The 13,854-nt window shown below is 37.7% G+C and overlaps 2 protein-coding genes across 4 annotated transcripts in view; one reads left to right on the forward strand and one right to left on the reverse strand.

Moving 5' to 3' along the window:
* Positions 1 to 321: 321 nt before the first annotated feature.
* Positions 322 to 13,854, reverse strand: part of LOC117392878 (isocitrate dehydrogenase [NADP], mitochondrial) — a 65,612-nt gene continuing 52,079 nt past the window's right edge. The window contains exons 1-13 of one of the 3 annotated variants that reach the window (XM_033991053.2): positions 7,611 to 7,787; positions 7,127 to 7,372; positions 4,926 to 5,082; positions 3,282 to 3,373; positions 2,350 to 2,515; positions 2,128 to 2,288; positions 1,906 to 2,049; positions 1,671 to 1,807; positions 1,233 to 1,384; positions 1,028 to 1,140; positions 837 to 934; positions 671 to 763; positions 322 to 572 (exon numbers count right to left, since the gene is read on the reverse strand). In XM_033991053.2, the coding sequence (XP_033846944.1) occupies positions 485 to 572; positions 671 to 763; positions 837 to 934; positions 1,028 to 1,140; positions 1,233 to 1,384; positions 1,671 to 1,807; positions 1,906 to 2,049; positions 2,128 to 2,288; positions 2,350 to 2,515; positions 3,282 to 3,373; positions 4,926 to 5,082; positions 7,127 to 7,372; positions 7,611 to 7,751 (1,788 nt within the window). In that variant the 5' untranslated portion in view covers positions 7,752 to 7,787 and the 3' untranslated portion in view covers positions 322 to 484. Of the gene's footprint in view, positions 573 to 670; positions 764 to 836; positions 935 to 1,027; positions 1,141 to 1,232; positions 1,385 to 1,670; positions 1,808 to 1,905; positions 2,050 to 2,127; positions 2,289 to 2,349; positions 2,516 to 3,281; positions 3,374 to 4,925; positions 5,083 to 5,431; positions 6,658 to 7,126; positions 7,373 to 7,610; positions 7,848 to 13,854 lie in introns of those variants that run through there. The other 2 variants (XM_055229076.1, XM_033991047.2) reach the window with 2 other exon arrangements.
* Positions 9,092 to 13,553, forward strand: si:ch211-107o10.3 (uncharacterized protein LOC407663 homolog). Its single transcript, XM_033991035.2, has 7 exons — positions 9,092 to 9,329; positions 10,023 to 10,163; positions 10,282 to 10,473; positions 10,547 to 10,708; positions 10,804 to 10,920; positions 11,038 to 11,242; positions 11,347 to 13,553. The coding sequence occupies exons 1-7, from the start codon at positions 9,248 to 9,250 to the stop codon at positions 11,441 to 11,443; spliced, it is 996 nt and encodes a 331-aa protein (XP_033846926.1). The 5' UTR covers positions 9,092 to 9,247; the 3' UTR covers positions 11,444 to 13,553.

A 13,854-nucleotide genomic window follows, 5' to 3' on the forward strand; every position in this document is an offset into this window, starting at 1 on the left:
GATGTTGGGGTAATATTAAAGACACTCTACTTTTTATTGATTATGTTTGAAAATTAGAGCGAAGCTGAGAGTATTTTCAAATGAACGTTTGGTGTTTCACTCTGCCATAGATCCTGTCACGCCCCCTGCTGGTAGAAAAGAGGCTCACTGTCACCTCAATTTTATTGAACAAATTAAGTATTTATTGCTCTGTCTTTTCACTACCTCAAGTGTTTAGTATTTCAATATAAATAATCCAAATATAATTTGTGATCAATAACAAAATGGTACAACCAAAATCAGTTCAAACGTATTTGAGAATTTAAGAATGTTTTGCCCTTGGCAATAATAGTTACAAGGCTGCAATTCCTATTCCAAAAGATAGATGGTTTCAGAAAAACAAGTAGAAGAATGTGGGTTCATTGAACAGTACAGATAAGAAAATGACAGAAGCTTGTGTACTTATAGAAGGTAATACATGTTACTCTGTTGAACAAATCTACATTCATAATTTTTCTAGAGCTTTGTCCAGATTGGTCTTGATTGCATCCAAGAAGTCTGATGTGTTCACATAATGTTTATTTAATTTGCAGCTGTTTGAAAAAAAAATATCAGAGTTAGGACTAATTGCACTAATTGCATCATAAAAATATGTTTGGGAATTTACTTGACATTCAGCTGAATTACTTACTTGGCCAGACCATGAATGCAGCCGGCAAGGTCTTTGGTCATGACACCATTTTCTACTGTTTCAATGCATATCTTTTCTAAGATCTGGGAGAACCTGAAAAATGTGCAGTTTAAAAGAAGATATCGTACTATACAGGTTATATCCTCATACAAAGTTAAGAACAAACTTGATTAAATCAGGGTTTCCATCCAGCTTCCCTCTGTGCTCGAGTCCTCGGGTCCAAGCAAATATACTTGCAATTGGGTTTGTACTCGTAGGTCTTCCCTTCAGAGTGAATGAAAGTCACTAAACGCACGTGCATACATATTACACACATAATCGGGATAATACTACAATGTAAAAAGACATGCACTTTACCCGCTGGTGTTCCCGGTAATGCCTGGTAACTGTGCCATGGGCCGCCTCTGCTTCAATAGTTTTGCCATCGGGACACGCTAACACAGACGTCATCAGACCAAGTGAACCAAACCCTGCAAATTAAACAGTTTTAGAGAATTAATGTCCACTTGTGATGTTTTGCTTTACCGTGCATTTCATATTTGTGGCTTAAAGCAGTGCTAACCTTGAGCCAGGATGTCTGACTGCACATCTCCATCATAGTTTTTACAGGCCCAAACAAAGCCCCCAGAAGATTTGAGGACCTGCGCCACCATGTCATCAATCAGACGGTGTTCATACCAAATATTCAGCTTGTCAAATTTTTCTTTATAATATCTGAGAAAACAACAGCAGTGGTATGGCACACAAAGGGCACTCAAAGCTTTCTTTTAGAAAAGAAAGAAACTATGAAAAAAAAAATTATAGTTTCAACATTATGACATATCAAAAAGGTGTAATATAGGCCCTTTAAAAACACAAAAACTACCAACAGAAGCCATCTACTAAAACTGATCAGTAGGCCCAGTTAAGAAGAGAGAAGGCCAGTAAGTAAATGCAGCCTAACCAAAAATGCTACTCCAGTACTGCATAAAGTTTAAAAATGATTTTATATTATGTTTACTTTTCAAAGATGTCTTCAAAGATGTCCTTAAAACGTCCATCATAGGCCTTGAGGATGGTGTTTTTGGTGCTCATGTACAGCGGCCATCTTTTCTGGATGGCGTACTGGAAGCAGCTGTGAGCAAATCCACTGATGGACTAGAAGAAAGAAATATTCACAAAGCTCACAAAACATGTAGATATAAATAATTGATTATTGCATTATTTAATACATTTAAAAAGACAGTATTTCTTACATCATCAGTATTGTACATTCCCATTCCACAGCCTCCAGAGGGAAAGTCAAACACATCCCACTCTTTGGCTTGGCTTCCATCCGCTGGGGAAAAAACCATCCTGAACTTTCCCGGCTTATGAACCACAAAGTCTGTAGCCCTGTACTGAATGAATCAATGTCAAGTAAAAATCACCACAAAACATAAAATCATTAGACTTTAGATGAAACTTCTGGTCTTTACTTGGTCACCAAATGCGTGTCGGCCAATGGTTATGGGCTGTGTCCAACCAGGAACAAGACGGGGTATGTTTTTACAAAGGATCGGTTCACGAAATACTGTTCCCCCCAAAATATTTCTGATGGTACCATTAGGACTCTTCCACATCTTCTTTAATTTAAACTCTAATAAACAACACATTAATGATGTTTCTTTGAATAAAAAGCTCTAAAGAACCAAACATACCCTCAACTCGATCCTCATCAGGGGTGATGGTGGCACACTTGACGGCCACATTGTATTTGAGCGTGGCCAGAGCAGAGTCCACTGTGACCTGGTCATTGGTCTGATCTCTGTACGGCAGCCCCAGGTCAAAGTACATAAGCTCCAGATCCACATGGGGAAGGATCAGCTGGTTGTGCACATTATACATTTATATTCAGCATTTGTGTTATTATGGAATACATCACAAAGTACAAATAGATAAGATGAAATTGTATGAAGTTTAACTGTTTGTGGTTGGAGTAAGTAGTCTGCGTCCAAGAAATGGCTCAAGAAAGAGTAAAAAGGTATTTGAGAAAAGTACTACTCAAGTAAGAGTAACTGAAAGAGTAACTGTTGGGACGTCACATCTGATTTATAATTTGAAGTCAAAGTAAAACAAAACATGCACAAAATCTGTTATTTTCAAAGGATGCATCACAAAAATGAGAAAAACTGAATCATATCTGAAGAAGTGGTGCAAGAAACACAAATGTTCAAATCATTTAATCTTGTAACATAAAGCTTTTGTTTTACACTTACTCACAGTGGGAAGAGTAACCAAATGTGTACTCAAGTAAGAGTACTGTTACTTCAATAAAAAATATTACTCACCTAAGAGTAAAAGTATGCTGCTAGAAAAGTACTCTGGAAAGTACAATTTCTTTAAAAAGTAAATGTAACTGGATTCTACCCAGCTCTGTGTAAGGCCACAAATAATGTTACAAAAATTGAACTAATACTTCTGAATATATAAAAATGAAATCCAAAACAGAAATTAAAAGACCACAGTCGTCCTTTAGGCAGGTCACAATAACCCAGGCCACTTTATGTAAAGCAAACACGGTTCAGCAATATACAGTCATCTGTCATATGCAGCTTATGACGCAGAATGTGCTGAGCAAATATATTCTTACCTTCTCTTTTATAAATGCCCAAATGATTCGAGTCATCTCATCTCCATCCATCTCCACGACTGGGTTATCCACTTTGATGCGTTTAGTTGCATCTGAAAATGATCATAAACAGGCGAATGTAATATCAAAGATGCTCTACACATAGTTATGATATTACATCTATAATAGCTCTATGAAAATGATTTTATAGCTTATCTGTAAAAAGTGACTGTGCAATTATTTTCACGCACACCATTAATCTGGTCATGTTCTGATTTCAGACGTTATCAGATGATTTTATTGAAATTCATTTAAACATCTGATGTGATACCTGTACAAGCATTGACAAGGGAAAATATACCGTACACAATGGGCATATTTTGCTTTTTTGTGTGTTTTTAAATAATTGTAACCTATATTGTCACAACCTATGGCCTATTTTGTACAAATAGGCCATAGGTTGAAGGTCACGATGTCGAAGGTTACAAGGTCATGAGGTCTTGGCTTGTTTTTGTTTCTGAATCAACTAGGCCAAAGTCTTCACATAAGATATTTGTTTCTTTATGTTAGTATTAAGTCCATAAGGATCTATTGTTTTAACATATAAATTGAAGGAGAAAGCATTGCAAAACCTTTCATATCTAGCGTGACATATTAATCATCACATTTTACTGCTGCGTTATCTGCGGCTTTGTAGTTATCTGATTGCAGGGCCGGCTCAGGCTACGAGCAGACTAAGCAGCTGCTTAAGGCCCCGAGGCCACTAGAGGGTCCCCAAGAGCCCATACATTTATACTGAAAATAATATATCAAGTTTTATTGGACACAGGGTTTGTGTGTTCATCTGAGGATCCTAAATATCTCTCTAAAACAATTACATTTGTTTTATATCTATAGTAGCAAAATATCTACTGCTGTCTACATTTGTTTTTGAGTCGGGCAGAGGTGAGGGCAGCTATGTGTTTACACCAACATAATGAAACTTTAAGCCCACTGTCGCTAATGGGAACACATTCAAATCTACCAGAAACAAAGAAAAAATGTCTAGAATTTAAAAAAAAAAACTCTTGACACCCCTTGTATGTTTGTCTTCTGTTCTTGTGACTGTGGAAGTTGTGACATTCTGGACATTTTCAGTCTGATGTTGGTCATAAAAACACAAATACAACTGGTCAAGGTGATGAGAGCTGAGTCATAATGTTGTCAAATATGAGTCACCAATAGCTGAGCCAGGAGACATCTGGTGTCGGGGGCCCCAGAGACAAATTCAGCTTAGGGCCCCCTGAAAGCTAGGACCAGCCCTGTCTGATTGTTTTAGTTCTGAGACTTTTCTGACCATGTAAATGAACCCAACTGCTTAAATATTGCACACTCACAATCTGGTTATTATCTGATTTTTGAAGTGTTCATATTAAAATATCAGGTGAAACTGCAAAATCATCTAATTTCTTTCTCATCATGGTGCATTTACTCCCTTACTCACATTATATTTTGCGGTTTGCGTGTCATTTAAAGAATCCTACAGGTCCAGAAATCTGATAATTAGATCATGTTGGTGTGAATGTAAACAAAACCACTGACTGTCGCCTGCTAGTCTGCTCTGTCCTCCTGCAGGGCCAGGTGCTGTGTCATTAGGCCTAATACTATATTCAAGATAGTACTTACAGTTCCTCCTTTGCTGCTGTGTGTAGTAACAACCGGTTGTAGGTCCAAAAGCTGTAGGGTGAATAGATAGCCCTACATTTACAGCCCGTGTCACGTGGGCCAACGCTTTAAGAGGACGGGACATTTTTAATCTTTTGATCAAGATCTTTAGGTCTGACTTTGATCAAGATCCTTTGAGTTATGAATGAAAGTAATGCGTCAGTTTGGTAGGAGGTACGGACGAGACTCTTAATGTCCCACGTCAGCAGATTTGTGCACAATTGAACGTGATTGGGCGGTGGAGTGGATCTGCGCCAATTAGGGCGAAGCGCAGACTGGCTTTGGGAACGCGTGGGTTCAGTTCACTTTGACTTTTCCTCATTCCGTCAATACATGCCTGATTTCGTAATTTCACTGTCACAAAATAAGTAATATATATATTGCCAAACTGTGGAGGTAAACACACTGTAGCTATAAGCGCTGCTACAAAACCATAGAGAGAAAAGCATCTGTACCAACCTGTATTTGATCTTACACTTACTTTTATTTAAAACAATCTGACAAGTTTGACAGACATTTCACATTACCACAATAATCTCAGAATATAAATCAATTAAAAATAGTACAATATGGAGATTCGACTTATGACTGAAATCAGTTAAAATGATTAAATTACAACATTAATTCTAATGTGAGAAGTTTTTCACATTTCACAAAGCTATAAACCCATTACAGCCCACAATTCCCATTCTACGTTAAAATAAATAAAGTACACATTCATACTATTACTGCAATCGGCAGATGAGCAAACTGTAAACATTTGGCTTTAAATGTATCTAAAACAGACTGTGCCATTTGTATCAGTAACAGTATTTAAAAGCACATATTAAATACAATCAGTAGAATAGCTACTATATCTTAATTGTATTTTTGGTCTTTTAACCAACAGGCACAAAGTGAAATCATTTCTGCATTTCATGTGTTATATCTCAACTTTTGCTTTGTTGTGCACCCAAACAAATATCAAGAATATTTTATTGTTGCAGCTGAAGCGTAGCTTCAGTTAATAATGCATGCATATAAATTATTTTAATTTTAAGAATAAAGTTCTACCCATCCAAATCCAATGAGCTGGTTATTTTCTAAGAGGATTTACAAATGAGGCTTATTTTGTATAAAATTACATAATCCTGTCAATAAGTACTACATGTGTGTATAACCTACACATCTTAACAGCCAGACAGCCAGACGAAACAGAACTGAGTTAGGGCAGAAGATAATGCATTTTTATGGGCCGTGGTGCATTCTAACAATAAATAAAGGGGAAGTGAAACTTTTGGGGTGGTTTGACACCCGTGCTATTTATAATGGCCATCATTTGGAATTTCAAGTGGCACATACATAACATAGATATTTTCTGTACCCAGTTTTATGCTTGTATATGTCATTAAATGAACTAATCAATCTCCTAATCAATCAATCTTGAGGCAGTCTTGATGTCTGATGTCTAAGCCTAAGCTTATGTACTGACTGCCACAGGGCCTTTCTTTTCATTAAAGAAACTTCTTAGCATCATAACTTGTCCGATGCCAATTACAAACAAAAGGACAGTTTCTCCAATGGACCAGTAAGTGACACGTTCTAGTAGATGCTCTGCCTTCATTCGGTCGTGAGCCTCTCTGAGTCTAGCCCAAGTCTGTGATTCAGTCACCGCCTTCAGGACTTCATGAATGGACACACAGCTCGATTCCAGCTTTAAAAAAAAGTTCAAAGTAGTTAAAAATCAGCCTCAGGTCATGGCTCAGGGAGGAAATGGTCAAAATGCACCAGAACAAAGACAAACAATACAGATCATGGAGGGTTGAAGCGAAACAGGTAAACAAGGACCCTAAGTCATCAAAAATAATGCCAGAGGAAATCAGTCACATCAGGCAGACTAAATGGATGCTGCCGTGCTGCTAGCACAGCTTTTGGGTTTATTTGTCCCATAAAACATTTTTATAACAAGAAAGCTAAAAGCCTAGGATACCTTTATCAGATTTTTGTTACTACAGATTCCATTCATTCACATTGTTCTGCTTCTTCCCTTTCTGAGTTACAGTTTTATGACCTGTAGTCTGTTCAATTAAATTTGGGACTGAGCGGGCACTCACACATTTATTCACAATAGTGGCCAGAATGGTGAGATGAAGGAAATAGATAAAAATGAGCATAGTTCTTACCTGGGTGAGTGTTGTACTTTGAGTCATGTCAGGGAACAAGGGTCGCTCATCACCATGGCGAAAATCTAGGTAAATTATTTTATGTGTAAATGTGGAGAACTCATTGCTGAAGCAGACTCGGTACACTCCTTTCATAGTGGTGATGTTGGAAAAGCTGTCATATTGTCTTTTCTTCTCATTGTATAACATGTTGTACTGTGGGTCTGTGACAAAACAGTCGACATCATAGTTACCCCCTGCAATAACCTGAAAGAGAAAAAAAAAAAAAAAGTTGCAATTTCATTAACATTGTATTAATGTAAAGGCCTAAGTGCTTGTGCTGTAGGATCAAATCGACTTCTAACATGTGGGCTTGTTCAAACATTGATATTTACAACAATTACATTAGCAGTATGTTGCATTTATATAATAAATAAATTAATATAACAGAAACAGCCTGATATATTGTCATAACATAAATATATAACACGGATGTTGCACTTACTTGGTAGTCTATTTCTAACTTTACGCCCTTCTCTAAGTTCTCATAAAAACACTGCTTTTCGTTATCCGGGAGCTCAAACGTGAGCTCAGTGCCCAAAACAAAAAGCGCATGCAGAAACAAACAGATTATTCGCAAAAACATCGTGCACAGGGAGCTGCGGCAGGCGCGCGGATGCAGTGTCCATTTACCTGAGGCTGGAGCTGGGGCCATGGCTGGGACTTGTTTCTCTGACGTGGCACGAGCGCAAACAACTTCCGGTGCAACTTTGCTCCACTTAGTTTAGTTTATTTTTGTGATAATATGATGATAAGTCGAAAATGTCTAATATTTTGTTAAAGTAAGGCTAATTGGCTGCTGTTTTTGTGTTTTTTGTGGGTTTTTTTTTTGTTTTTGTTTTTTGTTAATTTCAAGGTAATGCTGTTGCTAAGAACATGAATATAATTGAGTATGCCTTGTAACTTAGAGCCTGTTCTACTCCTCCCTGAAATTGCTTAAATCTGTCCGTGCCAAGAACATTTTATATTAATGTCTCAAGTCCTTTTGTTAACATTTTGGTTTTATAATCTAAGTATAATGTGCTCCTTTTTATGCCTTACAAAAAATGCAATCCCCATATTATTTGTTTATATGTCATTACCTCTACAAGATTTTATAATGATAACTTTTAATAAAAAAAAAAGTCAAAATGTTAAATAAGAAAACTGTGTGCCTGTTAAGCTGTTACTTGCTTTTGTTGCAGCTCTTTCAAGGAGCCTAGGTCCAGAGCACTCACATTTAGGCTGTGTTGCTCATGGGGCCTGGAGCTTTTCCCTTTGACACTTTACAGTTTGCATAGGTACAGCTGCTCTAGGCTATAGGCTCATTTCTGTGGTCAAAAGTATTGGTGTTTGTGAGATAAATGCCAGGCAGTAAAGACTATGACTATAATTAGAGCACAGAGTAGGACAGAGACCATGATATGAGAAAATACATCAGTTTTGTTCACATTATAATATAGAATAGCCTAGTTATGTAAGTTATTTCTACACTAGCCTCACATAGACTAACATAATCAGCACATTGCACAAATAAGGTCATGGTGAATGGATCTTGGTCATTTAAGGCTGATTTTAATTAGACTTAATAAGACTTACTGCGTGCCAAACTCAACTGTCAAATAAGAGATTGCTTTTAAACCGCAATGTAGTTTCACCTTATTTTCCTCAGATAACAGAAAATAGGAGGGACAGGCTGGTCAGTCAAACATATTTACTTATGAGCCAGGCTTAGGCTACTTTTGTTTTAGTTGGTCGCGTTACGTTTCTTTTTGATACTTTTGATTTTTGCATTAGTCTGTGGTATCATTAGCCTACAGTTTGCGTTGGATTGAGCTAAATTTGAAAATACTACTAGATGAAGCATTTTACGTAAACTTATTATAAACACCTTTATTGTGAAAACCAGCTGGACGCTCCATGTGCTCACTTCCGGTAACCACTTCCGGTTACTATGGCAAAACAACGCCCACTGAATCCATAAGATATACTATCAATTCCTTGTAATCAAATTCGTTTGTAAAATTAGTTTCAGTCTGATAGGCCTACAGTAGGAGCTTTTTTTAAATAAGGAATTTTACATCTGCACAGGGTGAAACAGCTATGTCGATGTCTAACTATTCGGAGTCAGTGAAGGACTTTGTGGAAAGTCATGTCATTGGTCTCATTTGTATCTTTTCTGCAGGTAGGCTACATGTATTATTTGTTTATTTTTTGTTGGTCTACTACGCATAGTAACACTGATACTATGGGAAGTAGTATCAGTGTAAAGGCAAAGGTTTCAGTCCACTCCTTTATTACTCTGTTATAAAGATCTATTGTTGCAAATGCGTATAATTACCATGGAGAGTTAGGCCTGTTGGAAAAGGCTGTTCATGTTGACTTGAATGCGGATGTAGGTTACTTTTAAGCAATGATAGGAATAGCCTACTAAATGAATGTATTATTTCATGACAAGGCAAGGCAAGTTTATTTCTATAGCACAATTCGTACACAAGGTAATTCAAAGTGCTTTACAGAATAAGAAGGACATTACAATCATACAAATCAAAACATAAATACTCACAAATAATCATCATAAAATTACCATTAAAACAGAAGAGTGCAGAGTAAAAACCTGTGTAAAAACCTTTATAAAAACCTTTCAGTCATATGCACAGCTAAACAGAACTGTTTTGATCCTGGATTTAAACATTGTCAAGGTAGAGGCCTGTCTCACATCTTCAGGAAGATTGTTTCAGGTTTTAGCTGCATAAAACTGGTTCATATGGCAATAACATGTCAGAGATGTACTTTGGAGCTAGGCCATGGAGCGATGTAGCCATTTATTTGTGACTGATTAAAAATAACAACTTTTTAAATGATTTATTTATTTCAGGAGCAGGTTTAGTGGCCTTCCGCAGGTGGATGGGTGGGAGAGTCTGTAAAAGCAAGGTCAGGCTGGATGGAAAAACAGTCCTCATCACAGGCGCGAACACTGGCATTGGGAAAGAGACAGCCCTGGATATGGCTAAACGAGGTCAGTGAAAACAAAACAGATAATTAATCAAATGTTTAACTTTTCAAACCTATTTTAATGAGTGGTCATTTTATTTAACATTACAAAGTGTGCACATTATTATGTTCCCATTTTACAGGGGCCAGAGTGATCCTGGCTTGTAGGGACATCACCAAAGCCTACATTGCTGCTGATATGATTCGCCAGCGTAGTGGTAATGGCAATGTGGTGGTCAAGAAGTTAGACCTGGCATCTCTGCAGTCAGTGAGAGAACTGGCTAAGGATGTAGAGAAAAATGAGGCGCGCTTAGATATCCTCATCAACAATGCAGGTGTTCTGCAGTTGTTAAACCATTATTAAGGTCAATGATGATGTGGAAGTCTCAATGAAGTTTCCCTTTGAAGGTATCATGATGTGTCCCAAATGGAAAACAGAAGATGGTTTTGAAATGCAGTTTGGTGTAAACCACTTAGGACACTTTCTTCTGACTAATTGTCTTCTTGACCTGCTGAAGAAATCATCTCCAAGTCGGATTGTCATAGTGTCTAGCCTGGCACATGAGAGAGGTAAAGGCTTTCATTCTTCTTTTTATAGCTATACTGTGTATAATTTGTATTGCAAAAATCACAATAATAATTGTACTGGTATTCATTATTTTCAGGAAAGATACATTTTGATGATATTAACCTAGATAATGACTACAAATGTGACATCAGTTACCGTCAAAGTAAACTGGCCAATGTACTTTTTGGCAAAGAACTTGCTGCACGATTGCAAGGTAAAACACAATGTTTCACATTATTTTACAAAATGAATATTAAGTAAAAGCAAAATTTGTGTATTTCACATTTCACAATCTTCTTTTTTTATACACAATATTTATTTTTACCCATAGGATCTGGTGTGACTGTGTACAGTCTGCATCCTGGGGTCATTCGCACTGAGTTGGGTCGGCACTTGTTTCCCACAATGTCTCTGTGGAAGAGGATCATAGCCATGCCATTGATGATGCTCATCAAAACACCCTGGGAAGGAGCGCAGACCACTATCTACTGTGCTGTAGAGGAGAGCCTAGCCAACGAGACTGGCTTCTACTACAGGTTACTTACTATTCTTCTAAGATGTTTTAGTCTTACATCTTAAAATACAAATTTGTGTTTTTAAATGTGATATTAAATCACACTGACCTATTGTTCTTGTACAGTGACTGTGCCCGCAAGACACCTGCGCCTCAAGCTCAAGATGATGCTGCAGCAAAAAGGCTGTGGGACCTCAGTGCTTCCATGGTTGGCCTTGGGTAAACCCCTGCAAACCCCTTGCTATACGACTGGTTTAAAAGCTTTGTTTTAATCATATAACATTTTTATAATGCAGTTATAACCCATGTTAATCTATATAACCAGATCGTATCACTGAGTTACATTTTATCAATATGCGTGCTGTGGTTGATTATGCCTTATTGCCATTTGAAGAAGTAATTGTCCTTCAGCACATTTAAAGCATTTCAATTTTTACATTTAGCTACATAAATTACAGTATGGCACTATACTTTTTTTGTAAAAAGACATGCAGCTAAATACTTGAATTTGAACATGACAAATGATCTTTGCACACAGTGATACAGTGAAGTTCAAAATGGGCTTTATTAGAGACCTCAAACCAGGGAGACTACTGTAGAGCCTGTTTCTGCTATGAGGAATTGTATCACATGTTAAAAAGAGAAAAAAAAGTTATTTAGCTATACAAGCTTTTAAAATATGATATATGTAATTAATTTTGAAAACAAGAAACAAATGCACAGGAAATAAATATTTTTCTATGCACCATTTTGACATGGACTGCTTTATTTCCAGAGCAGAGCAAAAATTAATAATTTAATAAAACATCAACAAAATCATAATTATTTTTGTTTAGCAACTAATGTTGGAGAGATGTATGTCAAAATTACTCACCTGATTTTGTATTCCACCTCAGCTTTTAAAAAGATTAGTCATGTCAGATCATGTTAGGGTGCCTGAGTTCATCTCCACAGTAGAGTTTCTACTACAAGTAAACAGATTTTATATGAGACTTTGGACAAATATTTCTTTCTATTTCCTCTGATATGAAATACAACTCTGGATTGACAGAAGCATTTTTCTCTAGTCTGTTTTATGTTCAAACTTAATTCAAAGTGGTTAAGAAAGGATGATTAGGAAATAAGTAAAAATAAATTATGTAAGCAAACAGGTGTAGTAAACCTGGAACAAAACAAAGTTCATGCTACACTTTTTAGTAAAATAAATATTCCACCTTTATGGATTCACTTTATACCTTGTTCAGGAAGAACAAATGCTGACAACAGACTTTAATCTCCCAATTCTCCATTCCTTCAAGGATGTCCCACAGTTGTAGGTAATGTCATGCACATGCCCTTATCAGTTCTCCGTCCAACGGATACAGATGCTATAGCTGGGCTGGAAAAGTGATAAGGAGATGTGGGCGACTATTGTGCGATGAAAGCACTTTGACGACATTCTTAACAATATGGATCCTGGAAGTTTTCAAGAGTCTGTCAGCGTCCCTCAGGATACCATACAAGATCTTCCTGAAGCTGTTCTTTCTTTTTGTGAAATCCAGACTTCTAAAACAAGTACTGCGTGTGTCGATGTTGTCCCCCACTTCTGTCACCGCTGCGAGATGAACACCTCTTCCAATTCACATGGTCAGGTTTGACTTGTCCCGCTCTGCTGTCCTTTTCTGTCCTCCTGCTGACAAAGTTTTGAGACACACCCCATTGATGAGTTTTATTTCACTGTGGCCCCGCCTGGCTAGGACCTACTTCTTTGCTTCTATTGGTTGATATTGAAGACTCACCATATCTGCCCCCTGGCTTGTGTGAACACCAGCCAAATAGCTCTTCCACTTGTCAATCGGGAGCTGCTCGACCAATCAGATGAGAGGGGCCAGCCCTTGATGGGCGTGTTCAATACAGGTGTGGCTATGAAGCACATTCCAATAAGTGCATACCTGTCAGCTGCTCTGGTATTTAGCTGCTCCTGGAAAGCAAGACCGCTCACTGTTTTTCCTTCATCTGAGGCCCTTGCACAGGGACCCTTTTCATTGCACAAATATACAAACTTCAGTCCAGGACATCAGCATCTTTTCTCAATTATTTGGCGATCCCCTTTATGTGAAGTGCTTTACTTCCAAATGTTTGTGTACAAATGGGATTACTGTCTGGATATGAAAGTTCTTGGGTTGTGCCTTAGAGGCAGTTTGGAGTGGAAATAAAGGCACTGGTATTATATATATGTCTGTGTGTATAGAAAATGGCAGTTTATTTTTTCCCAGGAACCAGGGCTGTATGTCATTATTCTGTAATATGTGCAGTCAGTTGGCGCACAGGTGCAGGCCTTGGCATGTGCTTTCCCCCCAGCAAAGAACATCAGCTCATCTGCTTCTACTTTGCCCCTCAGAGATCATAAACTCAGGGAGAGTCAGGTGCAGTGCTGAGTCGTCTGGTATGCAGTCATTCTCTTTCTCTTCTACTCATTTTTCTATACCATCATGTTTCAATCCCTGTAGTCGTCATCTGGTGACCGTTTCTCTCACTTTGTGTCTTATTCAGAGTACATACTACACCGCTGTACAGGTGCGGGAATGCAGGTTTGCAGCATTTGCCACCTGAAACCAGAGCAACTGTGCGGTGATTAGCTGCTGACGAGCCCAT

Source organism: Periophthalmus magnuspinnatus, chromosome 3, assembly GCF_009829125.3.
Source record: "Periophthalmus magnuspinnatus isolate fPerMag1 chromosome 3, fPerMag1.2.pri, whole genome shotgun sequence".
Taxonomy (NCBI): domain Eukaryota; kingdom Metazoa; phylum Chordata; class Actinopteri; order Gobiiformes; family Gobiidae; genus Periophthalmus; species Periophthalmus magnuspinnatus.